Genomic DNA, 25,624 nt, shown 5'->3' on the forward strand with positions numbered 1-25,624 from the left:
CTGTATTTGCCTAAATGCAGGCAAATCTTGTTAAAATACTGTGGTTTTGTTAAAAACAAAAGCAGCCGAAACTAGTTTGGTTCAGTGGACAGAGCGTTGGCCTGCAGACTGAAAGGTCCCAGGTTCGATTCCGGTCAAGGGCATGTACATTAGTTGCGGGCACATCCCCGGTAGGGGGAGTGTAAGAGGCAGCTAGCCGATGTTTCTCTCTCATCGATGTTTCTAACTCTCTATCTCTCTCAATTCCTCTCTGTGTAAAATCAATAAAATACATATATATATTCTTAAAATATGACTACTTTTCACCATTGCATTGGTACCACCGCAGTCCAGAATACCATCCTCTCTCACCTGGATTACTACAATAGCCTCTTAACTGCTCACCCTACTTCCCATCTTCCCGACTGCTCAGAGTCCATTCACGCTAGAATAAAGAGGAATCCTTTTGAACAGAGGAAGATCACAGCTCTCATCTGTTTTAAACCCTTCAATAGATCCCCACTCTCTTCAGAGTACGAGATCTCTATCTGGTCCTCTTTTCCTTCCTGTCCTCATTTCTCACTCCTTTCCCCCTTTTTCACTTCTTCCATCTAAACTGGCTCCACAAGCAGGCCGAGCCTGCGTCTATCTCAGGGCCTCTGAAGTGATCATTCTCTCTGCCTTCCCCTCAGATAGCTGCACTGCTCATCCCCTCATGACCTTCAAGTCTTTGCTGCAATGTCACCTTCTCAGTGAGGCCTACCCTGACCATCTCTTAACACAGCACTCCTCATCCTTTTTCCCTGCTTTATTTTTCTCCAGTTTTTATTACTTTCCTACAGACTATATATAATTCACTCATTTGGATTAAGTTCCGTTTCCCACACCAGAATGGAGAAAGTCTGTTTCAGACAGGCACTGCTTTATCTCCAATAATTATCAATAGAAGTTTCTGGAATACGGGAAAGATTCAGTAAATAAACGGAATTGGTTGAAATTATCTGAATGGAGGAATTATGGAAAAAATAGAAACAAAGACAATGAAGATACAAACTAAATTCCTTGTCAAAATAAGGGACTATCTTTCATTTCTAAAACAATTGGAATTTTAGGATGGAAAAAAAGGACTCTCCCATTTTATGGATGGAGAAATGAAGGCCCTGGGAAGCTTGTTGCAAGCTATCCAATGAGTCAATGTTTAAGCTTTCCAGAATGTTTCCAGCTGGATTATGATTCTAACTAGTGAGTTTGCCAAATACCCCTGTCTGGCACACTGCGCAGTCTCTATACAGCTACCCTAACAAAGGAGCTAGGGTTCCCTATCCCAAAAACGCCACCCGATAGAACACTAGCCACTAAGCCTGAGATTTCAAAGCAATCTAATTTACCTCTTTGGTTCGCCCTATGGTTTCCTATTTCAGCTTCCGTGGCCTGGGCTCGGAACTAAGTAGGTGTCTGCATGTAGGTCATTTGGGATGCTGGGAGGCAGGAAAAGATATAAATAAGCTCCCAAACCAGGATGATGTCTGTACAGGACACCAGTGCTTCCAGCGTCACAAATAAGCTAAAGAGGGACTGAACCTCCCAACCCCTTAGCTCAAAGTAGGGTGAGGCACACCTTTTATTACAAGATTTACAAATAGATTACAAAAAAAGAACAAAACAAAAAAAGGATACACTCCCCATCCCCTCCCATGAATGGGAATGTGGGTTACCCTCCACCACAGGGACTGGTGACATTTACCCCACAGCCTGAGCTGAGACAGGCTCTGTCTTCATCATCCTTGGGCCAAGGCGCCTAAATCCGGAAGCTGTTGGGAGGAATATAGAAGCTCCAGAAAGGAAGAGATCTCTTAGGTAGGTGGGTCTCCCTAAGGTTCGAGAAGCATGTTCCTGGGGTTCAAGGCACAGTATTAAAGAAAAGACCCCTGGATGTAGAGCAGGAAGGATCCTTCTCTGGCACCAACAGCAATAAAGTTTACTGGCTAAAATCATCCTGAATTGGGGGAGGAGGGCAGCTTTAACACATAAATCCCTCTTGTTTCTCATTCTCTAATCAGTTGAGTTGGCAGCTTATCTCTTTTTAAATATCCTTAGCTCTCCGTTGAGTTGGTGGCTTGTATAGTAGAAAAAGAAGAGTTGGCAATAGCAGGACAGCGAAGGTGGAGGCTGGAGCCCAGGATCTGGGATCATGTGCTGTGGGCTGTTCTCAGGAGATGAATGAGTTTCCTGCAGTGTTTGGCAGAGGCAGGCCTGGGGCTGTTGTGCAGCAGTAACGGATTCCCCAGAGAGAGCAAGGCTAACTTCTCACTGGCACCCAAGGACACCAACACCTGTGGGGGAGAGAGCAGATGACAGAACAGGGCATGCAGAGGACTCTCACTTGGACTAGCAATTCCTACTCCAGGAAAGAAAGAAAGTGGGCTCTTGGGGATTCTAAATAGACTGTGATAAACTTCATCAGGGGTCTATTTCCATTCCCTTTGGTTACAAACCATGAAACCAAGGCACCAAGGCATCCAAGCACTTGTCCCCAGGAAAAGTAATGAATGCAGTAGTGACAGTAAACCAGTGATTCCCAGCTGTGGATCCAGACCAGTGGGTCTTAACTTCATTACCACCAAGAATCCTTTTTATTATGTCCCCACTTGGATTACCAGAAAACCCTGTAACATATATCACCACTATCCTGTCAAATTTCTGTTCTGCATGAACCACCCAACACTACTATACTGAACTATTATAACTTGGAGATTTAGCCTTATCATCGGTAGATGTGTGACTTCATTGGGCTAATTATATACTGAAAATTGAGCAAAGAGACAGAATAAAGCAGTGGTTAAGAGTATGGTTTCTGGACTCAGACTCTTGACTTCAAAGTCTAACCCTACATACTAGTGTTGTAATTTGGACAAGTTATTAAATTCTTTGTGCCTCAGTTTCACAGCCTGCAAAATGAGGAATGTAATAGCTTAAACCAAATATTCAAGGTAAAATGCTTAGCATGGTGCCAAAACCACCTTATACCTCAGCATTTTCAATCTTCCCTCACTCCCTTTCAGGTAGCCTCTGGAAGAGAAACAACGGTCCCAAGATCCCAGGCATTTCTCAGCCAATGGAGGCCTCTTTCCGGTCCCTTCCCTTCTCTGTGGTCAGAGATGGCAGATGGGAAACTCATTTCCAAGACACTGCCACTGGGTGTCCCGCTCCCAAAGAGGGACCAAGTTGGATTTCTGGACATTCCAGTTCCTTAAAGACTCTCTCAGGAAACTTGTGAAACACCACCCTGTCATTGTGGCCCCTAAGCCCCCTGGAGCGTACCTGATGGATGCAGGGCTCCTGGCCGAGGCTCCGAAGGGCAATGAGGGTGGCCTCCTTCACATGTGGCTGGGGGTCTCCGCACGCCATCTCCAGCAGCCGCTGGGGTACTTGGCACTGTAACAGCTCTTCTCCCAGCCCCTCAGATGCCAGGTTGCCCAGAGCTGACACGGCATTGCGCCGGATACTGGCCTGAGGATCTCCAAGCAGCTGGGTCATACAAGGCACCGCAGCTGCCAGGGCAGGTCCCAGGGGACCAGCTTGGTAGGCCGCGTTGCCCACAGCAAAGCTGGCACTGCGCCGCACAGCAGGGTCCTTGTCTCCAAGCCCCAGCAGCAGAAGGCTGAGCAGTCCGGCCTGGCTCTGCAGTGCCCCACGCAGGGCCATGCTGTGTTGGAGCAAGTGTCCCAGGAGCCCATAAACTCGGGCCCGCACAGAATTATCTGGGTGACCTAGGAGGCTACGCAGGGGCCTATAGGATTCATCGGAGCCAGCAAGGAGTTCTTGGATAAAGGACAAGTGACTGGGAGGCAGAACCCGGGCTGTGTGGGCCAACAGGGAGAGAAGGTCAGAGGTCAGCAGCGGCTGGTCCCCTAGAAGGGCAGCTGAGAGGAATGAGATGATGGTTCTGGGGGAGGCAGCCACTGTGTCCACAAACTGGTTGAGAGAGATGGGATCCGTGAGGGCCAGGTGTGTGAGGAGACTGACGGGCAGCTCCACTTGTGGCAACAGCAGATGCTGACAGCAGACCTAGGAGAAGCGGGGAGGGGAGCAGCAAGAGTAGCTCAGGGAGAGGGAGCGTACACTGCCGCTTGATAGCTAGGAGCCCAAAGTCTGGGAGAAAAGCCAAGCTATGGCGAGAAACACTACAGAGAGCTGAGCGCGATGACCCCCAGAGCTCCATGGGAGACACAACGTGGACCCCAAGAGAATAAGTCCTCTCCTTGCTCTGCTCGTCAAGGACCCAGTGTTAATGCCAAGAACTGCTGAGTCTCCAGCACTGAGACTGGGATGTTCTCCCCACTGAGCTCCAATGGAATTCAGATAAGGGCCTGATGCAGGTACCAACCCCAGCTCCAACCACACACCTCCCTTCAGGTCTGAATGCTTTCTCCACTCCAACTCTCACATCCAACCAGCGGCCACGGAGAGCCCTGGAGCTGCTGGAAGTGAACTAGAGTGTACAAGGTCATTGGCCATCTTCCTCTCCCACCTTCGTGCCTCCCAAGTACCTGCAGCAGGTGGGCTGTGACTGCTGAGTCTGTTAGGTCAGCCAAGATACCCTCGAGGAGGTCCGCATCCACATCCAGGGCAAAAGGGAAGCAGAGGAGCTGGCAGACAGAGAGCACCACGACGGGGAGAAACTCAGACCCGTGAGGCCTAAAGAGGTGAGTGTGGAAGGATTTACTCGGCCTTGCTCACTCACCCTTTATTATCCCTCTCTTCTCAAGTTTCCTAGGCCAGCTCTCCTTCCCCAATCGCAGCAAACCATTTCTTGCCTCATAGGTCAAGCTGTCAGCTGTGTCTCTCCTGCCTTCCCCTCCCCACCCCCCACTGCAGACTCCGGCTCTTCTGGTCTCCCTCCTCTGGCTCAAACTCACGCCTGGCCCAGCTGCTGTAGGAAGCTCGGGGAAAGCAGATGCTTCAAGGTGGACATGATGATACTTCCACGCTGAGACAGGTGGCTCAGGCATAACTGGGGCTCCTGGGTGAAGGTGGCCACAGTCAGGCTCAACATGGCTGCTACCCCTGGAAATACCGAGAATGAAGGGCCAGTGGAGCAGACAAGAATCCCCGGTGCTCCTGCTCCCAGAGCTACCATCTGTTCAGTCCCTTCCCATCCCAGGCAGCAGCAGCAATCTCTATGGCTACTCCAGTTCTAGGCTACTCCTCCTGAAGAGAGATCAATACACTGGTCCCATAAAGGAGGCCATGCAGATGAAAAGCTACCTTGGGGTGAGATCAGTGTCCAGTCTGGCTCTGAGCTTGAGCTATACGGACTGGACAGCGTTAGCTCCTCTTCCTGTGTAGAAACCTCCTTGTTGAGCCTCAGAGCCATGGAGAAGCGGTGCCACAGAACAGTCCACATTTCTGAGCTAACCACGTCCCTTATCAGGCTCACCTTCCCCTGCTGGAGACACAAATATAAAGCAGGTGGGTGGGGAGGTCAAAGTCAGGAGTCAAATGCCTTTTTCCCACTCCTACAAGGAGTGGAAGTCCCAGAAATAATCCCTTTTGTTTTCCCAGCCAGGCTTTCCCTATTATCTTAGGTCTCTTTCTTACCACACCTTAACCGTGTGTACGTCTGAAACCAGGAAACTACTCTTTTCTCCCCACTGAATCCTAAGGGATGCATCCGAATAGTTCCCTTTAAAAGGTCCAGACTGAAGGCAGACGGGCCCTTCTAAAGCCATCACAAGCAGAGTAGTCTATGGATTGCTTCTTCATTCCTAACGTCCGGCAGCTCCCTAAAATGCCCCGGTTCTCTCTCCTTCCTTTCCACCCGCCCTCAGACGCAGCTGTACCTGGGTGAGGAGCTGCAGCAGAAGGGTGAGCAGGCCGTCGTAGAACCCACAGCCGTCAGGTGGAGTCAGCCGGACCTGCAGGGGAGAGGCAGGAAGAATGCCGATCTGAGAGGCATGAGGGGGCCTTGTGCACCCACTTCCTGGCCAGGCAGAAAGAGCCCTTTCTCAGCCTGGTGTTGTGTGGGGAGTTCTTCTGAACTTAGAGGAGTCTTGGTTCCTGCTTATTTGTCAACGACTAACTCTGTCCTAAAGACACACAGTCTGGCAGGGTAAGCACACATGGAAACAATTTTAAGTATCTTCCTAAACAAGAGGTTAGGATGGAGGTGGAAGTTCACAGTTAGGAGTACCTAACTCTGCTCTGGCTGGTTTGGCCCGGTGGATAGAGAGCATCAGCCTTTGGACTGATTCCAGTCAAAGACACAGGCCTGGGTTGCGGGCTCGTTCCCCAGCGGGGGGCGTGCAGGAGGCAGCCAATCAATGATTCTCTCTCATCATTGATGTTTTTGTCTCTCTCTCCCCCTCTCCCTTTTCCTCTCTGAAATCAATAAAAATATATTAAAAAATAAAAGAGAGAGTGCCTAACTCTGCCTCCTAGAGGTAGGAAACTGATGGGGTTAAACATTTAAGACAGATAAAAGAAAGTGGAGGCAGGGAGAACATTCCAAGTGGAAGTCACAGCATATACAAAGGCAGTCACAGAAGACCATGGTGAATTTGGAAGGTGGTAACCCTTTTGGTCTAACAGGATCACAGAGCCTAGAGGTAACAGACGGGCTCTCGGTAGCCTGCTAAAGAATGTGGACTTGATCCCAGAAGCAATGGAAGTCACTGAGGAAGCACACAAGCCCCACATGTGCAAGACAGATTTTGTCTCTTTAATTCAAGGCTGTCTTCTCAGAACCTAGAGTAGTCTCTGGTACTCGATACCTATTTATGTGTTAAGTAATTACTGGTTAAACAAATAACCAAATTTTTCTTTATTGAAAGCTCACTCTGGTGGCAGTGAAGAAAATAGACTTGGAAAGAGCCTAGAAGAGAGACCCTTTAGAGGCAAGTGTCAAAGTCCAAGAGAGTTGAAACTGGTTTGGCTCAGTGGATAGAGCGTCGGTCTGCGGACTGAAGGGTCCCAGGTTCGATTCCGGTCAGGAGCATGTGCATTGGTTGCCGACACATCCCCAGTAGGGGGTGTGCAGGAGGCAGCTGGTCGATGATTCTCTCTCATCGATGTTTCTAACTCTATCCCTTTTCCTTCCTCTCTGTGAAAAATCAATAAAATAAAATAAAATAAAATAAAAAATAAAGAAGTCCAAGAGAAATGATGCCTCCTTCCCTCCCTCTTTAGAAGTCTAGAGTGTCAACAACAGGTCTAAAGCCCTGACCAGTCTGGGCTCGGAGGGGTCACTTACCTGGAGGCAGAGGGTAGGAAAGATTCCTTTACTACTTTTTAGTTGACTCTAGACTGGCTGGCATTTCAGTCTTTTCTCCCTAATCCAGTCCTTGTTTGACTCAGAGAAAACATGTCTGTGCATTATCTAGCAGATCTCACCTCAGCAGGGGCACACAGGGCATGAGTGGCTGCAGGGATCCACTCCATAGGCTGGAGGTCAAAGGTCACTCCTTGCTGTCCAAGCTGTCCCAGTAAACACGCCGCTGCACTCTGCAGAGTTAAAAGAGAAGAAATGGTATTCAGCACAAACAGAGAGGATCTAGGTCTCCATCCTAGACCAGAAGAACACTGCATCAGCAGCTGCAAAGGGGACAATGACTCCCCCGGTCCCCAAAAGGTTGGATGATAGGGGGAAAGATAAAGGCTGAAAACTCACCACAAGAGAGACGACGTGTGAATGGGTAAAGAGAGCAGCAATCTCACTGCCTAGCTTCTCCATTCTGGAATAAGGAGGTACAGAAGGGATGCAGCAGTGTGAACGGAGGCGGGGATTGGCCTTCCCTCTTTCTTGGAAGGCACTCTCCACCTAGGCTGCATGTCCAGCTCCAAGTCACAAAGCTGGTGGGAATCCAGGTCTATTCTCTGTACAGAAACCTTCACTCTATCGCAATCCTTCCAAAGGATAGGCTGTTCTATGTCAGGGTGAGCTCTGAAGGTAGAAAATTGCAGTGGAGAGATCCTACTTTATGACTCACCCAGAAGGCAGATCTTGGAGCCGAAGGACAAGAAGGGAGAGGAGGTAGAGGGTCACTTCAGTAGCCTCTTCCCAATCCACTACCTTTATCTACAAAGGAAACGGAAGATATCAGAGCAACCTCTGACTGAGATGGTGGGGCCACCGTGAGATGCCCACCTGTGTTGCTGGCCTACCTTGCCCTGGACCAACATCAACAATGACTTCAAGGCCAGGGGCTCTTGCCCTAGACGACGGCACAGGTGTTCACTGACGTGGCAGCAGGAGTAGAGAACCTAAGGGAGGAAGAGGAGTCTGTTATGAGCAGGGCAGCACCTGGCTCCTAGGCTAGAAGGCTCATCTGGAAACAGGCTAGCCTCTCAATAGATCTGGTCCCCACACCTGGGGGAATTAGAGAAGCTTGGCCATTTCTGCCTCTTGCTGCAAGAGGGGCCATCTCAGTTGAAAAGACTTAAAAGCAAAAAGGGGTCCTGCAAGGGGCCTCTCCCTCAATCCTGGGGGTTAGAAAGAGACCTGAAGTGTCAAGGGTTACAGGCAGGCAGTACCTTAAGAAGGGGTAGGCACAGGATGGGATGCTGCAGACTGCAGATGAGGGATGGCCTCAGTTGGTTGTTGTCTTCAGTGAGCTGATTTGCCAAATGCCGAGAGATCTAAAGGAACATTCCTGAAGACTCAATCCTATTCTCATTCTTCCAATCCTATCTCCAACGAATCAAGACTCTCAAACCCTTGCTAGTTACTCTTCCCTAGGTTCACCAGGAACCTCAGACCCCATTCCATTCCAGTATTCATTGCCAATGGGGAACGAAAAGGCAGGGTCTTGGTGAGCCCCAGGTACAGAGCAGTGCTGCCAGCCAAAAGGGAGCAAAGTCTGAATCCTGAGCCCTTGAGAAAGTATCGCTGGCAGCTTCAGATCAGTTACACTGCCACAGGGGCAGTTTGTCACTGATTAAGGCCTGTGAGGTTTTAGCTACATCATGTTCTACAAGTGGTAGGATCACGTGTTTCTGGAACTACAGATTAAGAGGAGGCATAAAAGCTTATTTTTCTTTCTTTCTGAAATGCTGGAACCAGCCTCTCCCACTCTGGCAATAAGAGTGATAAGAATAAAAAACTGCAGCTCTGCCAAAACTGGTTTAGCTCAGTGGATACAGCGTCGGTCTACGGACTGAAAGGTCCCGGGTTTGATTCCGGTCAAGGACATGTACCTTGGTTGCGGGCACATCCCCAATGGGGGGTGTGCAGGAGGCAGCTGGTCGACAATTCTCTCTCATCGATGTTTCTAACTCTCTATCCCTCTCCCTTCCTTTCTGTAAAATATCAATAAATAAACAAAAACAAAAACAAAAAAACTGCAGCTCACACCTGCTCCTTGGCTTCCCAGCAGCCAGGCAGCCCCAGAGGAACAATGCATATGGCGGCCAGCGCAGAGGAAATGGCTCCAGGCAGATCCTCACTCTGCTCCCGCATTGGCTGGCTCACGAGAGGGGCTCCTATGGAGGAAGGCAAAGAATGCAGGGTAGATCTAGCTGTTTCTCTCGGTTGCCCCTTCGTTCTTTCAGTTGTTATTTATCGGGACTCACTGAAGCCAGGCACTGTGTTCACTGATGGCAGTAGAAAGAGCAAAGTTGAACCTACTCAATGAGTATGTCCAGAGAACCTCCCCTTCCCACACTGGTTACCTGGGGGTGTGTGGAAAGGGAGCTGTGGGACTGTCAAGCCACGGAGGAGCCCGTCCAACACGGCCCGCTGTGTGGTCAGCAGACTGGAGTAAAAGGCTTTGGAGATGGTAGAGCTGTTCCCATCCATGGCTTCACACAGAACAGTGAAGCACTGAGGGAGACAAGGGCAGGTTACTATTAGGACATCAGAAAACTGACTAGGCTTAGCAGGCAGCAAGACTCCCCAGAGAACCTGAGAAACGAGGAGGAAAACCCAGGGGATTAGCTATCTAATTTTAAGTATTCTTCATACAGAAGATGCATTATCACTGCCTTCACATTTCAAAGACAGGAATATTAGTTGTCAGTTGTTCTTTTATCAGATCAGCTGCTCCCTAGATGATGTTTCTCAAAGTATCATCTGTGACCATGAGTATAAAAATTCCTGGGGATGCCAAAACCGGTTTGGCTCAATGGATAGAGCGTCGGCTTGGGGACTGAAAGGTCCCGGGTTCGATTCCGGTCAAGGGCATGTATTGTACCTTGGTTGCGGGCATATCCCCAGTAGGGGGTGTGCAAGAGGCAGCTGGTCGATGTTTCTCTCTCATCGATGTTTCTAACTCTCTATCCCTCTCTCTTCCTCTCTGTACAAAATCAATAAAATATTTTTTAATAAAATAAAATAAAAATTCCTGGGGATTCCTGGGTCCCTCCCAAACCAGCCCTCTCAGAACTTCAGGAGGTGGGGTATCTATTCCAAACTCTGTATGCTACTCACTGCACAATGACATATGAGAAGTGCTGAGAGTGAGTCACTGCTGGCCAAAATTTACATTAGATATTAAAAGCTTTCTGACTTGAAAGGGTGAGGAATGTTAAAATAGGCTCTCAGACTACCAGAAATTGAATGGACTGCTAGCAAGAGGGAGGAAAGTAACCCAAATATGTGTTCCCAATTACCAGTCTGCACGACCAGGCAATTGTTTATTTCCTTAAAAATGTTTCTAATTATCTGCTCTGAGATTTTCTCGTTCAATCTTCCATTCCCCTGTCCCTCACTCCTGAGTCCAGAGAAGAAAACCCACATCCATATAGTTTACTAGTCCACAAGACAAGTAAGGTTGGGAATACTAACTGATGTGCAAGTCTCTTCAAGAACAAATATTTCTATCTGTGGTCCCCTGAAACAGGCACACTGCTTAGTGCTTCTGGGCCTTTATAGACATTGCTCTTTCTGCCTGGAATATCCTCTCTACTTTCCTGCCTCATCTCCCTGGCAAACTTCTGTGTATTTCCAAATCCCTGCGAAGGATTTTTCCTCCTTCAGGATTTCTTCTATGACATGCCAAGTAGCGTTAATCTTCTTTGGTGGTGCTTCTGTGTCTTACACACTTTTCACACTACTGTCCTTGACAACTTTACATCTCCCGCACTAGACTAGCCCTCGTCCTTTGAGGATAGGAACTTTCTCTTACTCAAACTGTATATGACACACAGTCAGCATTCAACAAATATTTGGTGTATTGCCTGATCTAACCCTATCTAGTCGTAAGAAAGGGGATGGAAGAAACAGAGGAATGCAGCAGAGACAGAAATCTGGAAGAGGAAACAGATTACCATCAGGCCATCCCTCTGCAAAGTCTGCTTGGAGTCGGCTGGTTGGGCCAGGAGTTTCCCCAACAGGTCCAGGAAGAGGCTGGAAGCTTCTTGAAATACCTGTAGGCTGGGGGAAATGAGCCCACGGTTTCTCCTCATCTTTCCACTAAAAGCCTAGACATGGTGAATGGGTCAGTTCTGGGCGAGTAGGAGCAGCTCAGGAAAGGAACACATCACAATGCTCCCTGCTATCCCCTGCTCAGCACAGACACAGTCTCCACATATACAACCTCCAAGCCCTTCTCTCTGCCATTTCTCTAGGTTATTTACATCTTGATCCTTTCATTTAGAGCAGGCGTCCTCAAACTTTTTAAAGTGGGGGCCAGATCACGGTCCCTCAGAGAGCTGGAGGGCCGGACTATATGAACTACTAATTCCTACTGTAACACCTCGGCTGCGCTCACTGCCCAAAAAACCTGGCGGGCCGGATCAGACTCCTCTGCGGACCGCATGTGGCTCGAGGGCCGTAGTTTGAAGACCCCTGATTTAGAGTATAGTGACTGCTGACCCTTAAAACCCAAAAGTCTTGGGGCAAGGTTGGATGTGTCTCAGGGTCTGTAAGAGGATTAGCTGGACATTGAGGGGCCAGTCAGCTGGTCCCTAAGCCTGTCACAAATCATGGCTTCTCCTTACTTAGCCTCTTCCTAAAGGGGAAGTAAGAACAGAGATAGAAATTGAAACCAAACTGGCCAACGGAACAAAACTGTCTCATCCCACCTGTCACCTGTCTGGCTCCTCTCCAGATTGAAGGTGCAGGCAAAGTAGGCCTGAATCACAGCCATCAGGTCCCGTAAGAAGGCCCCATACCAGCATTGCTGCCGAGGAAGAAAACAGAGTAAGGGCAATGTAGGGGATGGAGGAAATAGAAAAGGCAGGAAAAAAGGTATCAGATATGCAGTCAGGTTAGCCAGACAAAAGGGCCAGGGCAGGGAAGAGAATGTCTGGACAGAGACAGGAGATCCAGAAGAAACCAGCGGCAGCTAATGGGCTGTAAATAGTCTGAAAATGTGCCTGTTTGGCCTGAACAGCATTTTGGGAGTTTATTATGCTACGTTTTTCAAAATAGCTCAAATTCTTTTTCAATTTCTTTAAACACCCAAGATTAATACTCCTCAGCAGAGTGCAGCTTCCCAGCTTCCTGAGCCCACATCCCATTAAACATCTCTACATTCTGTTCTCTCAGCTCACTGTGGCAGGACACAGCAGAGAAGCAGAGGTTCGCCCCCAAAAATACTGAGTCTCAATCCTAGCTCTCCCACTATCCTCTCCGGGACCATTTACAAGGTAGAGCCTGTGTATGACTCAGTTACTCTCCGAACTTCAGTACCTGCTCTGTAAAATGGGGTTACGAAAGCCAAGAATTTCACATTTAAATGCACGGTGCTCTAGATATTGGGAAATTATGCATAAGATCTGATGTCTAGCTTCTCTTGGAAAACTAAAAGATCTGGAAACACTGGGCTGGAGCTGAGGATAGGCTACACCATCAGCCTGGACATGAGACCTCTGGTTTCTCTATTCCCCGCTATTGGCATAGTCTGACACAGGCAGCTTTTCTGACTAACATTATCTGCCTGGTCTCAGGAGACATTAGAGTTTGCAATTCACACTCTACTAACTAGAAAGAGAAGGAAATAAAATAAAATAAAAGGCAATTGGGCCAAAGAGAGATGGCGGTCTGAAGAAGAAACTCCTGGAAGTCTTTCAAAGCTCCCTGCAGAGAGCTCACCTGCTGAACACTGCTGCTCTCCTGGCTGTGTCTGAGAAGCCTGAGCAGCAGCCCAGGGAGCCCTGCCTCCCGGCAGAAGGCAAACAAGGCAACAGAGTCACTGCAGCTGGTCAGAAGATGGCTCAGGACCCGGAGTGCAGGGAGGATACAGGACGCACCCTCCAGCATGTCTTTCAGGATCTGGGTGACATGAGAGAAAGAAGCAATCAATATTACCAGAGGCAAAAGAAGAGTTCTACATATTAAGTGTCCTCAAGGAGTTGGCAAACCATACCAGATGTTCTCATTCCTTTCTTTGGGAGTCTAAGGCCCAGAAAAGAGAGAAATAGGGAAACTGTACCTGGGAGGAGGAGTACAGATGCTCAGTCATCTAACTTATAAAAGCAGTGGTCAAGGGAGAGGGGACTGTCCCTCAGAATCTCTGTGTCAGACCCAATGCAATTCCTATTTGCTCCCTCCCTTCTCCAGCCCTTCATTTTAAAGATAAAACAAAACACATACACACTCTCTGACATACACTTCTGAAAATTAAAAACAATGGTCACAAGACAATGTTATTCAACTCTAGACCAGGGGTTGATAAACCCATAGACTAAATCTACTTATTTTTATACAGCCTGCAAGCTAAGGATAATAATATATATATTAGCCATCACCCAAAGATATGTGTGATTTTTTTTAATATGTTTCCATTGATTTCAGAAAGAGGAAGGGAAAAGGAGGGAAAGAAACATCGATGATGAGAGAGAATCACTGATTAGCTGCTTCCTGCACGCCCCTTATTGGGGATCAAGCCAGCAAACCAGGCATGTGCCCCACCAGTAATCAAACCTTGACCTCCTTGTTTATAGGTTGACGCTCAACCACTGAGCCATACCCACCAGAGCAAGGATATATTTTTATTGATTTAGAGAGAGAAAGATCAATCAGTTGCCTCCCATACACTCCCTGACCAGTAATCAAACCTGCAACCCAGGTATGTGCCCAGACCAGGAATTGAACCTACAACCCTTCAGTGCACAGGACAATGCTCCAACCCACTGAGCAACATTGGTCATGCAGTATTCTATTTTTAAATGGTTATTCTTTAAAGATTCTTCCTGAAAGAAGAATAACACATAAAGTATTTTATAGTATGCTATTCACTGCTCTAAGTCTTTTCATGTATTTGCTTACTTAACCTTTACAATAACTCTCTGAGGTAAATACAAATATAGTTATAGATGAGGAGACTGAAGCTTCTAGGTAGGTTAAGAAAGTAGTCAATAATCACACAGCTCAAGAGTTCAGGTGGAATTCCAACTTAGGAAGTCTTTCTTACCCTGGTGGCAGAGCTTTTAGCCTGCTTCCCTACCAAAAAGTTATCCAGTACAACGTGATACAACAGTAAGGGCCAAAAGAGAGGTGCAAAGTGCCAAGGCAATTCGCTGGGTATACAACTGTCCCAGCACATTTGTTGAATGATGCTGGGACAATTGTATACCCACATCCAAAAAATGAACTTAGATCCCTCTCAATGTACACCACATAATTCATACAAAATTTAACTTAAAATGGGTCAGAGAACTAAATGTCAGGGCAAAAACTAGAAAACTTTTGGGAAAAAAACAGAAGAAAAGTCTTCAGGATTTTGAGTTTGGAAAGTATTTCTTAGATTCAACACCAAAAGCATAATCTACAAAGGAAAAATATGGTGACTGGTCTTCATCAAATTTAAAACTTGTGTGCTTTAAGTCACTCATAAGAATAAAAAGACAGCCCTGACCAGTTTGGCTCAGTGGATAGAGAGTCGGATTGCAGGTTCGATTCCGGTCAAGGACATGTAACTTGGTTTCAGGCACATCCCCAGTGGGTGGTGTGCAGGAGGCGGCTGATCGATGTTTCTCTCTCATCGATGTTTCCAACTCTATCCCTCTCCCTTCCTCTCTGTAAAAAATAAATACATATTTTTAAAAAAATAATAAAAAGACAAAGCGTAGACTGGAAGAAAATATTTCAGATACAAGATCTGAAAAAGATCTTGTATCCAGGATATACAAAGAACTCTTACAACTCAATAAGAAGACAAACAACCCAATTTAAAAATGAGCAAAAGAAAAAAAATAAAAATAAAAATAAATAAATAAATAATAATAAAAATGAGCAAAAGAATTGAAATTTCACAAATGGCTAATAAGCATATGAAAAGATGCTTAGCATCAGAAATTAGCAATGCTGTACTATTTCATACTAACAAGAATGACTATAATCAAAAGACAGACAATATTACATGTTAGCAAGGATGTGGAAAAATAGAGACCCTCATTCATTGTTCTGGGAATGCAAAATGGTGTAGTCACTTTGGAAAAATAATTCAGTTTCTTAAAATATTAAACATGAATTTACCATATGACCAAGCAATTCCATTTATTTTATCCACCCAAGAGAAACGATATAGCCAAAAAGATTTCCATGTGATTGTTCATATCAGCATCATTCATAAAAGCCAAAAAGTGAAAACAACCTCAATGTCCATTAACTGGTGAGTGGATAAATAAAATGTAATAAATGTCCATATAATGGAATACTATCAGCAATAAAAAGGAATGAAGTATTGATACATGCTACAGCATAAATGAATCTCAAAAACTTTACGCTAAAGAGCTAGATAAACACTGTATATGCCATATTATTCCACTTATATAAATTGTCCAGAAAAGGCAAATCTATGAGACAGAAAGGAAATTAATGGTTACCTGAGACTGAGAGTAGGAGTGATGATTAACTGTAAATGAGTATGAGGATCTTATTGGGGAGCTGAAAATGTTCTAAAACTAGATTATGGTAGGAAAAAAGCCCTGGCCAGTTAGTTCAGTTGGTTAGAGCATCGTCCCATACACCAAAAAGTTGTGGGTTCAATTCCCAGTCAAGGTACATACCTAAGTTGAGGGTTCAATCCCGGGTCGGGGTATATAGGGAGGCAACAGATCGATGTTTCGCTCTCACATTAATGTTCCTCTCTCTCTAAAATTATTAATCTTCGGGTGAGGAAAAATAAATAAAAATTTTTAAAAACCTGGATTATAGTGATGGTTTCACATCTTAGTACTTTTACTGAAGATCATTTAAAGACTTTAAAAAGAAAGCAGAAAAGATGAGCTCCCAAGAAGGAAGATCACTGTGTTTCAGAGACGTAAGGAAAGCTTTGTATGAGGGAATGCTAACTATGAAAATCAAATAAGCAAAATGTCACTCCCTAAAAAAGAATCTCATTCTTCTTGTTAGCCTACCTATATTAGATAATATTGTATGCCAAAACCGGTTTGGCTCAGTGGATAGAGGGTCGGCCTTCCTAAAAATAGGTCCCGGGTTCGATTCCGGTCAGGGGCATGCACCTTGGTTGCGGGCATATCCCCAGTAGGGGCTGTGCAAGAGGCAGCTGATCGATGACTCTCTCATCGATGTTTCTCTCTATCTCTCTCCCTTCCTCTCTGTAAAAAATCAATAAAATATATATTTTTAAAAAAAAGAAAATATTGTATATGCAATTGTTATAGCTGTGTTTTTCATTTTGTCAATAAAAATCTTGTAAATGTGGTTTTGCTCCTTGTAGAAGTCCTCCATTTTGCCTCGAGGCCTACAAAGCCTAAAATCTTTACCATCAGAAAGTTTGCTGATTCCTGCTCTAGACGGACGCTTTTCTCTTCAGAAAGAGAAACCTGAGGCTTGCTCTTTCTGGGTTACTAAAGCAGGTTAGCAAATCTCCTTGAATTAAGCAGATGGACTGAAAAAGAACTGGAAAGGAACAAACTTCCTTATGCTAGTCAATGGTTTTTAATGTCTCCTCTGTGAAAACAGTCCCCAGTCCCTTCCACAGCACCCTTCTGCCCGTCACCTGCCCTCCAGCCTCGTGCAGCTGACTCCGGATGCGCTGGCAAAAGTCCGGATTGCACAGCAGGGTGAGCGGGGCCTTCAGCTGGACGGGCACAGGCTCCATGGTCTCCAGCAGGTACTGCCACTCATCGTCACTGTCTGGCTCCTGAGGGAAGAGACAGAGGACAGGAGGAGGTGTAAGGCTGAGGGTAGTGGCTCCCAATCTGGGGATCACGAAGTACTAGTAACTGTAAGAAGGGTCTTGAAAATCTCTTGGAGAACACTGACATGTGTGTATAAAGAGATACCTAGAAAGATGTCCATGGTCGCATGACTTATAATACACAAAAAATTTTAAAAAAAAAATTAAAAATGTCATACAGCCAGTCAGTAAGGGAATACTAAAGAATGGCCCATCCATATTAGGAAACATTAAGAAGTTATTAAGAAAGCTGTTGCCTGGCAACATGGTTGAGCATCGACCTATGAACCAGAAGGTCAGTTTGATTTCCAATCAGGGCACATGCCCGGGTTGCGGGCTCGATCCCCAGTGTGGGGCATGCAAGAGGCAGCTGATCCATGCTTCTCTCTCATCACTGATGTTTCTATCTCTCCCTTCCTTTCTGAAATCTATAAAAATATATTTTTTTAAAAAGAAAACGAAAACCGTTATACTAAGGATGAATCACTTATGCAGTCTTCCTACCAACAATGCATAATTTGAATCTAATCAATTTGAGGAATATTCTGTAAAATAATTGGCCTGTGTACCTAAAAATTGCAAGTCATGAAAGGCAAAAAAAGAAGAAAAAAAAAGACTAGTAACTGTTCCAGATTAAAGGAGTCTAAAGAGACAAAACAACTAACCAGTCATCCAGTTGTTAAGGGGTTGCTTAGACTTTTATACATATAGATGTGTATATATATAAATGTACAGAAAGTTTGTAAGGAGACAGATGAAGCTGATAACAGAAGATAACTATGGGACCTAGATGAGGCTTAAGAAGGACTTACATTTTTACATATGTATTCCAATTTTTTATAATTACATATTCAGATAACTGGGCAACTAAAATCTATTTAGTTAATAATAACAAAGCAGTTTTTAACAATCGGGGAGCTCAAATTTGGAGCATTGGGGATCACTGTTCTAGAAAAACAACCACCCAGACCCATCATCCCATGGCACTGACAAGACCAAGAAGAGCCTCTAGGCTCACCTCATTTTCTAGTTCTACTGCACCAATGTTCTGCTGGCCAGCCTGGGAATGTTCAGGCCTCAGCTCTGGGAATGCTCGTTCACTATCCTCAGTGATCCGGTTTTCCCTGTCAGAGGAAGTTGAAGTACAATGAATTACAGAGCTTTGAGGCTTAGAGTTTATCAACTTGTCCCTCCTTCTAAGCCTCTAGGATAGGAATGAAGAAAAAGCCACATAGGATTCAATAGAGGAGACCTTCTAGAATATGGCCAGGACAGGAAAAGCTGACTACTGATTACACACACATTCTTGACTGCCCTCCCACTTCCTTATACATTGGCAGTTTTCACCTGTTGCTCCCAACTTAATCTTCTCTTTTGTACTGAGATAATTCTTGCCCTTACAGTTAATGTACAACTGAGCCACAGAGAAAGGAAAGTTCCTATGCTTCCTGACAAAGCAAGCATGTATCTGGAGTTAGAATTTAAGGACCCAGGACTCGCACTGCCAGGGCCCTGTCCCTATAAATCCTGGCTCAACCCTCCTCACCGAGGTGCAGGGGGCGCTTCTCCAGCCCCCCACTCGGCCCAGTTGCTCTTCATTTCCGAGGCCACAATCTCAGCCAAGTAGCCCGGTTCCTGAGGGGACAGAGGGGTCGTGCCAGCAACCACCTTGATGGTCCTGTCTTCCTGCTCCAGGGTAGGTCCTGTATTCTGGTGTTTCTGTGGGAAGTGGGCGGGAGACACTGGGTGCCATTTGCCAGTACAAATCCGCCCTTTCCCAACCCTAGAAAGCCACTCTCCTTCTCAAGCAACCCCTGTCACTAGCCTGCTCACTCCCCACATATTCCTACACACCTTTTGCTTGGCCTCCTCAGCCATGAGCTTACGGGCTTGACGCAAGATGCGAGATCGATTGCCCTTGGGGGCCAGCTGATGTGCCTGTTGGTCCTTGAGGACCTGAAGTTCTGGGGTTAGACGACTGGTTAATGGGGTGCCCAAGTCTGTGCCTGCTGGTTCAGTGATTACTGTAGGGAGGGAAGAAGAGGAAGTCATGATCATACTAGAGCCGCCATGTCCACTTGGCCAGAGACAATTTCAGTGTCCCCAGACCATTTGATAAAGTGACAAAGATGGAAGAGGGTTGTAAGGGAGGTGGCAAAGGTTAGGCAAAAGGCTAGGAAGGAAGTTCAAGGTGGTAGGGTGAAGAATATATTTTGGATCCAGAAGGTGGGTAAATTGGGGAGAACACTAGGGAATCCTAATGACTCACTGGTGACACGGCCAGCAATGAAGGGGTGATGTAGAAGGTCTGGCCAGGACAGGCGCTGCCGGGGGTCTTTGGTGAGCAGTCCCTGCAGGAAGTTCTGTGAAGAAAAAGTCTCCCATCAGCCTTTATTTCCATGTAGGCTGCCTCTAACTAGTCAGAACCTGCAAACCAAGACCCCAGAGTCTAATCTTAGAGCAGACCAGCTGCTCTTGATCACACCCTCGTTAGCCCTATCCTTGGGCCTCCTTTCCCTGGATGAAATCATAGAACTCACGGCCTCGTCTCCTAGGGTACTCCAATCCCTGTCCTTTGGCATTCTAGAACCCCAGGAAAACAGAAATCTCAATGTCACCAGCTTTGTGAAGAAGTGAGGGGAAAAACTTAAAGAAAGACAGAGATGTCACCTGCATGATTATTTTCAGAAAGCAAACATACAACAGAGTCCCAAACTGCTCCCTTTGCCCTCCCTTTGACTGCAGTTTGTTAGGAACAGATGTATCTATGGTTGATAGGTAAGGTGACCAGACATCCCTATTTTTAACAATTTGTCCTGCGCCCCATGGCGTTTTTAAAAAGTCCCGATTTTTGAAGAATCGAGACTTTTTTAAAATGCGCCCGCGGGACAAATTGTTAAAAATCAGGACTGTCCCACCAAAAGCGGGACGTCTGGTCACCTTATTGATAGAGCACGCATGCACGCGCACACATACACACAGTAATTGTATAAGATGTGTTTGGAAGCACTCAAAACCAGGCATCTTTCAGCAGGACTTCAGATGATGGAGAGGTAGAAAGACTGTTTCTAAAGAGGGTACATCATTATGAGGTTTCCTTGGGGAAATCCTCCATTGGGCTAAAACAGGAATAAAAAGGACTAGATTATGGCCGCTGTTCTAAAACAAGATGATTAGTATGCATGGCTCTGGCTGGAGGTAACTGCCTATTGGCCCCATTTCCTTTGTTTAGATTCTCTTTATATATGTACATTGTTTATTTTAGAGAGAGGTAGGGAGAGGGATAGAGAGAAAGAAACATCGATGAGGGAGAAACATGGATTGGCTACCTCACACATGCCTCCCACCGGGGTTCGAGCCTGCTACCTGGGCCTGTGCCCTGCCTGGGAATCGAACTGTGACCTCCTGGTTCATGGGCCGCTGCTCAAGCACTGAGCCACGCGTGCCAGGCTAGATTCTCTTTGATAATTACTTGGGTCTCCCCAAACTGAGTAGTTTTGGGGGAAACCTGTCCCTTTTCATCTTAGATAAAAATTAAGGAAAGTTATATGAGATTTCACGCTGGGAAAAAGCTGCATTTAAATTCCACTAAAAGTCCAAATCTTCTAGATAAGAAGTAAAAAGGGCCCACTTTTTTTTTCCTCCCTCCCTCCACACCTCCTTCCTCCAGTCTACTGAGACTTGGTTGCAAGGAGCAGGCACCACCTTTCTCATTATCCTCTAGTCACCAAACTAGCGCCACCAGCTCTGGGCATTTGGATAACTAACGATTCCTTCTTTCAAGAGGAGGACTGAAACCTGGGTTTGCAAAACTAGATATCATCTGATAGAAAATAAGTGGAATGAGGGCACGTAAAAGGGCCAGTATCTATCTCTGGTTTCTTAAAAACCACCTTTCCGTTGTGACGAAAGATAGCCTGGCCCAAGCAGAGGCTGCTGTTCCCAAGTGTGACGTACCCTCCCGGAACAAGCCCCTCCAGCACAAAAGCAAGACAGCGTGGCCCAGCTCCTGCTTTAATTCAACAACTCTGGAAAAGCATTTTTAAAAAGGAAACAGAGGCAGGCGGAGACAGGTTTCTAATGCAAAAGCAATGTCCCTTTCTATAGTCATTACCTTGAAGCAAGGACTAATGGTTGGAGGCCAGCGCACAGGGTCCTTGAGGATGAGGTTGACCAGTTGGAAGATGCTTGTGGTATAGAAGGGAGGGGTGCCTACAGCCAGCTCATAGAGGATGCAGCCCACAGACCAGAGGTCTGCGGTGTGGTCGTAGGGTCGCTCCTCCACCAGTTCTGGGGACATGTAGAGGGGCGTGCCTTTGATGGACGTTAGCACCATTGTATTGGTGCTCATAGCCCGGGCAAATCTGCAGGCGATGGGATGGGAATGTAAAGAGAGAAGACAGTCAATAAAACTAGACCTGGTAGGTACTCCCTCTCATTGTGTGAGATATCCCAAACCCAAACAGAGCACCCTTCAAAAGACCCAGCAGGTCCCCATCTGCAGCTCAGGTTCTAAAAACGAGGCCCGTGTAAGCCAAGCGAATGGTCTAGGACTCCCTGCAGGACTGGAAGCAGAGGTGCAAGGTCAGCCTCCTCACCCAAAGTCACAGAGCTTGATGCCACCGCCCTTGGCAAGGAGGATGTTCTGAGGCTTCATGTCTCGGTGCAGGATGCGGTGGGAATGCAGATAATACAGGGCCGACACTAACTGGGCCGCAATGGCTTGAACCTAGGGATCAGCCAAGTGGGAGGAAGAAAGGAGAGGTCAGAGGAAGAAGCCTGATCAGGAGCACAAAGACTCCTCCCTAACACTACAGCCGATGTGATCATCTCTCCCCTATCTTTGAGCTTCACACAATATCTTCTATAGTTCTTGCTCCCCTATTCATTCATTCTTTGATTTTTTCATTCACTCATTCAAAGAACATTTATTGAGTCTCACTAACTGCATGACCATAGACAAATTATCTTGTGCCTCTCAGATTTTTCATCTATAAGATGACAATAATCAAACCCTCTACCTCACAAAATTATTATGAGGATTAAATGAGTTAAAGCAGGTAAAGTGATATAATGCTCAGAATGGTGCCTGGCATTTAGTAAGCATTTGATATGCATTAGTTGTTATTAAGACAAATCCCTTTTTCAAAAGAAGTAATCAAAGAAATAAGACAGACAAAAGGAATAAGACGATGAATTACCAGTGATGATGAGTGCTCATAAGAAAATACAATGCTGCAACAAGAAGCCCCAAGGAGGGCCTACCTGCTAGAACACAGGAAAGCGCCTAGAATAAGTGTGGCCGGAAAATGTGTTCAACCAAATCCCACTGCCAACCACTATGTCTCGATGGCGAATCTTGCCTGAACCACAACCCTCATACCTTCCTGCCCTCTCTGGTACCACCACACTAGCCCTTCTTCCCCAATGTCACCCAATAACAAAGCACTAATAAGAGCTAACTACGTTGACTATTGTGTTTTAGGAACTCTTCAACCATTTTACATGAATTAACTCATTAATCCCCACAGTAGCTTTATGAGATAGACATCATTATTCTCATTTTAAAAAGAAGAAACAGCCAAAACCGGTTTGGCTCAATGGATAGAGCGTCGGCTTGGGGACTGAAAGGTCCCGGGTTCGATTCCGGTCAAGGGCATGTACCTTGGTTGCGGGCATATTCTCAGTAGGGGGTGTGCAAGAGGCAGCTGATCGATAATTCTCTCTCATCGATGTTTCTAACTCTCTATCTCTCTTCCTTCCTCTCTGTACAAAATCAATAAAATATATTTTAAAAAAAAGAAGAAGAAGAAACAGCCCTGGCTGGTGTGGCTCAGCTGGTTGACACACTGTTCCACACACCGAAAGGTTGCAGGCACTAACCCATGTTGGGAGCTATATTCCCAGTTGGGGTGCGGGCAGGAGGCAACCAATCAATGTTTCTCTCTCACATCAATGTTTCTCTCTCTCTCTTTCTCTCCCCCCATGCCCTCCTCTCTCCTTCTAAAATAAATTAATTAATTAACTAAATAGAAAGAGGAAACTGAGCACAAAGAGGTCCAAGTAGCTTACCCAAGAGGATCCAGCTAGAAAGTGGCAGAGCCAACCTTTGTATTCAAAGATTTTGGCTTCACGGTTGATATACTTCACTGTCACACCACATGGCCTCTATACATCCAGACTCTTTTCTCAGGAATTTTTTAAAAAAATATATTTTTTAATTGACTTTTTACAGAGAGGAAGAGAGAGGGATAGAGAGTTAGAAACATCAATGAGAGAGAATCATCGACCAGCTGCCTCTTGCACACCTCCTACTGGGGATGTGCCCACAACCAATGTACATGCCCTTGACCGGAATCGAACCTGGGACTTTTCAGTCCGCAGGCCGACGCTCTATCCACTGAGCCAAACCGGTTTCGGCTTCTCAGGAATTTTCAAAATGCAGACTCTCAGTGCCCTCAGCTTTCCCTGCCAGTCCTTGACCTAAAGACAGCCGGGGGCAGGGAGACGTTTGAGCCTGGAGACATACCTGGTCTTCAGGAAGTTTTCCATCGTCTTCCAGAATCTGAAAGAGCTCCCCCTCGGCATAGTCTGTCACCACCACCACCTGAGAGGCAGAGGCAAAGGCACGGGTGGCTCCGGGATTGTGCGTGAAGGCTGGGAAGTTCCCAGTGCCCTTCTTCGTGGGGAGAGGGGGCCCCAAGCCAGCACACACCTCTTTATCGGTCTCAAAGCTGTCGAGCATGTGCACGATGTTGGGGTGCCGCAGGCCCCGCATGATCTCAATCTCCCGCTGCAGATTCCTCAGCTCTTTCTCGGAGCGCCCCAGTTTGGGAATGAACTTCAGGGCCACCACCTGTTCAGAGGTGAGAGGAAGAGTCAAGGCCTCAAGACACCACTGAAACTTCCGCCTGAGAACTCCAGAAGCGAGACTTTGGATTGAGCAATTGTCATTGTAGCTGCTAGTCCCCCACTCCACTCTTCCCCGCGGTACTGGGTCCTCGCTCAGCCTTTCCTTCCCCTTGCCCTAGTGCAGTGGTCGGCAAACTCATCAGTCCACAGAGCCAAATATCCACAGGACAACGATTGACATTTCTTTGGAGAGCCACATTTTCTAAACTTAAACTTCTTCTAATGCCTCTTCTTCAACACAGACTCACCCGGGCCACGTGTTTTGGTCAAGGGGCCAAAGAGCAGCATGTGGCTCGCCAAGCCGCAGTTTGCCGACCACGGCCCTAGGAGTCTGACAGACATAACCCTTTGGTGAATTCTGGGACCGGTGTTCTGGTCAAAGTAAAAAACTCAATATTTAAAGAATTTAGAGGAAATGGAAGGGAAAAAATGGAGAATAGAGTTCAGGTGGTTTATTTCTTCCTGCACAGGATAAGGATTAATAGCAGTGATAATACTTATTTACGTGTTGAATACGAGGTGCCAGGCACTGTACTAAGTAATCCAATGTAACATTACATTTACTTCTCAAACCCCACCAATCAGATACTATACTACCTTCACTCTGTAGATGAGGAAACTGGGACAGAGAGAGGTTAAGTGACTTGTCCAGTTCTAAGGCTAGAAAGTGGTAAGAGTGCGGATTTGAGCCCACGTAATCCAATCTCAGAGCTCACACTCCCTAAGTAGGAGGGAGTCAGTGTCTTGGGAATACAGGTTGGTATGAATGCTTGCTGGAGTTGGAGGTGTGGAATCCCAAGAGGGGTCCCCCTTCTTTCACCACCTGAGCACTGTATTTCCTCCGGCCCTTGTACACCCTCCCGAAAGAGCCCTCTCCGATCATCTCCAGCACGTGGTACTTCTCCATGACAGAGGCCCGGGGCTTCCTCCGGAGGAAGCAGGGATGGCGGTGAAGAGCCCCAGCTCCACACGGTTCCACACATCTGGGAAGCCTGGCGGGCACACGGAAGGAAGGTTCACGTTAGCCACCATGCTTTTCCCTCTTTTTCCTCATAACCCAGGCCCCAGACCCAGAGAGCGGAGCGAATGGAAGGAAGGTAAAAGCTTAGAGCACCCTACACCGGTTTGGCTCAGTGGACAGAGCCTCGGCCCATGGACTGAAAGGTGCCGGGTTCGATCCCGGTCAAGGGCATGTGCCTTGGTTGCGGGCACATCCCCAGTAGGGGGTGTGCAGGAGGCAGCTGATCCATGAGTCTCTCTCATCGATGTTTCTAGTTCTCTGTCCCTCTCTCTTCCTCTCTGTAAAAAATCAACAAAATATATAAAAATATATATATATTTTTTAAAAAAAGCTTCGAGCAAATAGCCTCTTGTAGTTCTCCCTCCTTTTCAGCCTCCTCAGGTCCCCAGCCCCACCTCGCGCCCCCCACGGCCCGTCTCCTTCCCCGCTTCACGCAGCCTCCCGCACCAACCCCAGCCCTGGCAGCCGCCCCGAAGCTGTGGCCGCCGCCAACCTCCTCAGCGACCCGGCGGCGCCCGCGCCCACGCCCCCTGCACGGTCCGCAGCCCCAGCCCCGCCTCGCCCCCCGCCCCGGAGCTGCCCGCCCCCCGGGCCGAGGGCCCGCTCCGGCCCGCCCCTCGGGCTG

The 25,624-nt window shown here is 46.8% G+C and overlaps 1 protein-coding gene across 2 annotated transcripts; it reads right to left on the bottom strand.

Annotated features, from left to right (window-relative positions):
* Nucleotides 1–1,582: 1,582 nt before the first annotated feature.
* Nucleotides 1,583–25,592, bottom strand: STK36 (serine/threonine kinase 36). 2 transcript variants are annotated; one of them, XM_036434552.2, is made up of 27 exons: nucleotides 25,493–25,592; nucleotides 24,802–24,970; nucleotides 23,782–23,922; nucleotides 23,596–23,673; nucleotides 21,665–21,795; nucleotides 21,181–21,430; nucleotides 19,336–19,429; nucleotides 18,921–19,090; nucleotides 18,613–18,785; nucleotides 18,085–18,190; nucleotides 16,887–17,030; nucleotides 13,013–13,192; nucleotides 12,001–12,098; nucleotides 11,245–11,350; nucleotides 9,649–9,799; nucleotides 9,332–9,459; nucleotides 8,512–8,616; nucleotides 8,143–8,241; nucleotides 7,968–8,056; nucleotides 7,649–7,712; nucleotides 7,372–7,482; nucleotides 5,823–5,897; nucleotides 5,248–5,428; nucleotides 4,899–5,046; nucleotides 4,530–4,677; nucleotides 3,301–4,047; nucleotides 1,583–2,312 (listed from the first exon to the last, which is right to left on the bottom strand). In XM_036434552.2, the coding sequence occupies exons 2-27, from the start codon at nucleotides 24,883–24,885 to the stop codon at nucleotides 2,169–2,171; spliced, it is 3,945 nt and encodes a 1,314-aa protein (XP_036290445.1). In that variant the 5' UTR covers nucleotides 24,886–24,970; nucleotides 25,493–25,592; the 3' UTR covers nucleotides 1,583–2,168. The 2 variants fall into 2 exon arrangements, with proteins under 2 accessions (XP_036290445.1, XP_045436389.1); XM_045580433.1 differs by having other exon boundaries at nucleotides 25,451–25,535.
* Between the last annotated feature and the right edge of the window lie 32 nt (nucleotides 25,593–25,624).

Source organism: Pipistrellus kuhlii, unplaced genomic scaffold, assembly GCF_014108245.1.
Source record: "Pipistrellus kuhlii isolate mPipKuh1 unplaced genomic scaffold, mPipKuh1.p scaffold_m20_p_127, whole genome shotgun sequence".
In the NCBI taxonomy this organism is placed as follows: domain Eukaryota; kingdom Metazoa; phylum Chordata; class Mammalia; order Chiroptera; family Vespertilionidae; genus Pipistrellus; species Pipistrellus kuhlii.

Excerpts from the sequence above, each read along its gene's own strand:
- STK36 (XM_036434552.2), bottom strand. The coding sequence starts at position 24,885 with ATGGAGAAGTACCACGTGCTGGAGATGATCGGAGAGGGCTCTTTCGGG. Across the intron at positions 21,796-23,595 it reads GAAAACTTCCTGAAGACCAG|GTTCAAGCCATTGCGGCCCA; the intron begins GTATGTCTCCAG and ends GCTGATCCCTAG. Across the intron at positions 5,429-5,822 it reads TGCTGCAGCTCCTCACCCAG|CAGGGGAAGGTGAGCCTGAT; the intron begins GTACAGCTGCGT and ends TTGTGTCTCCAG.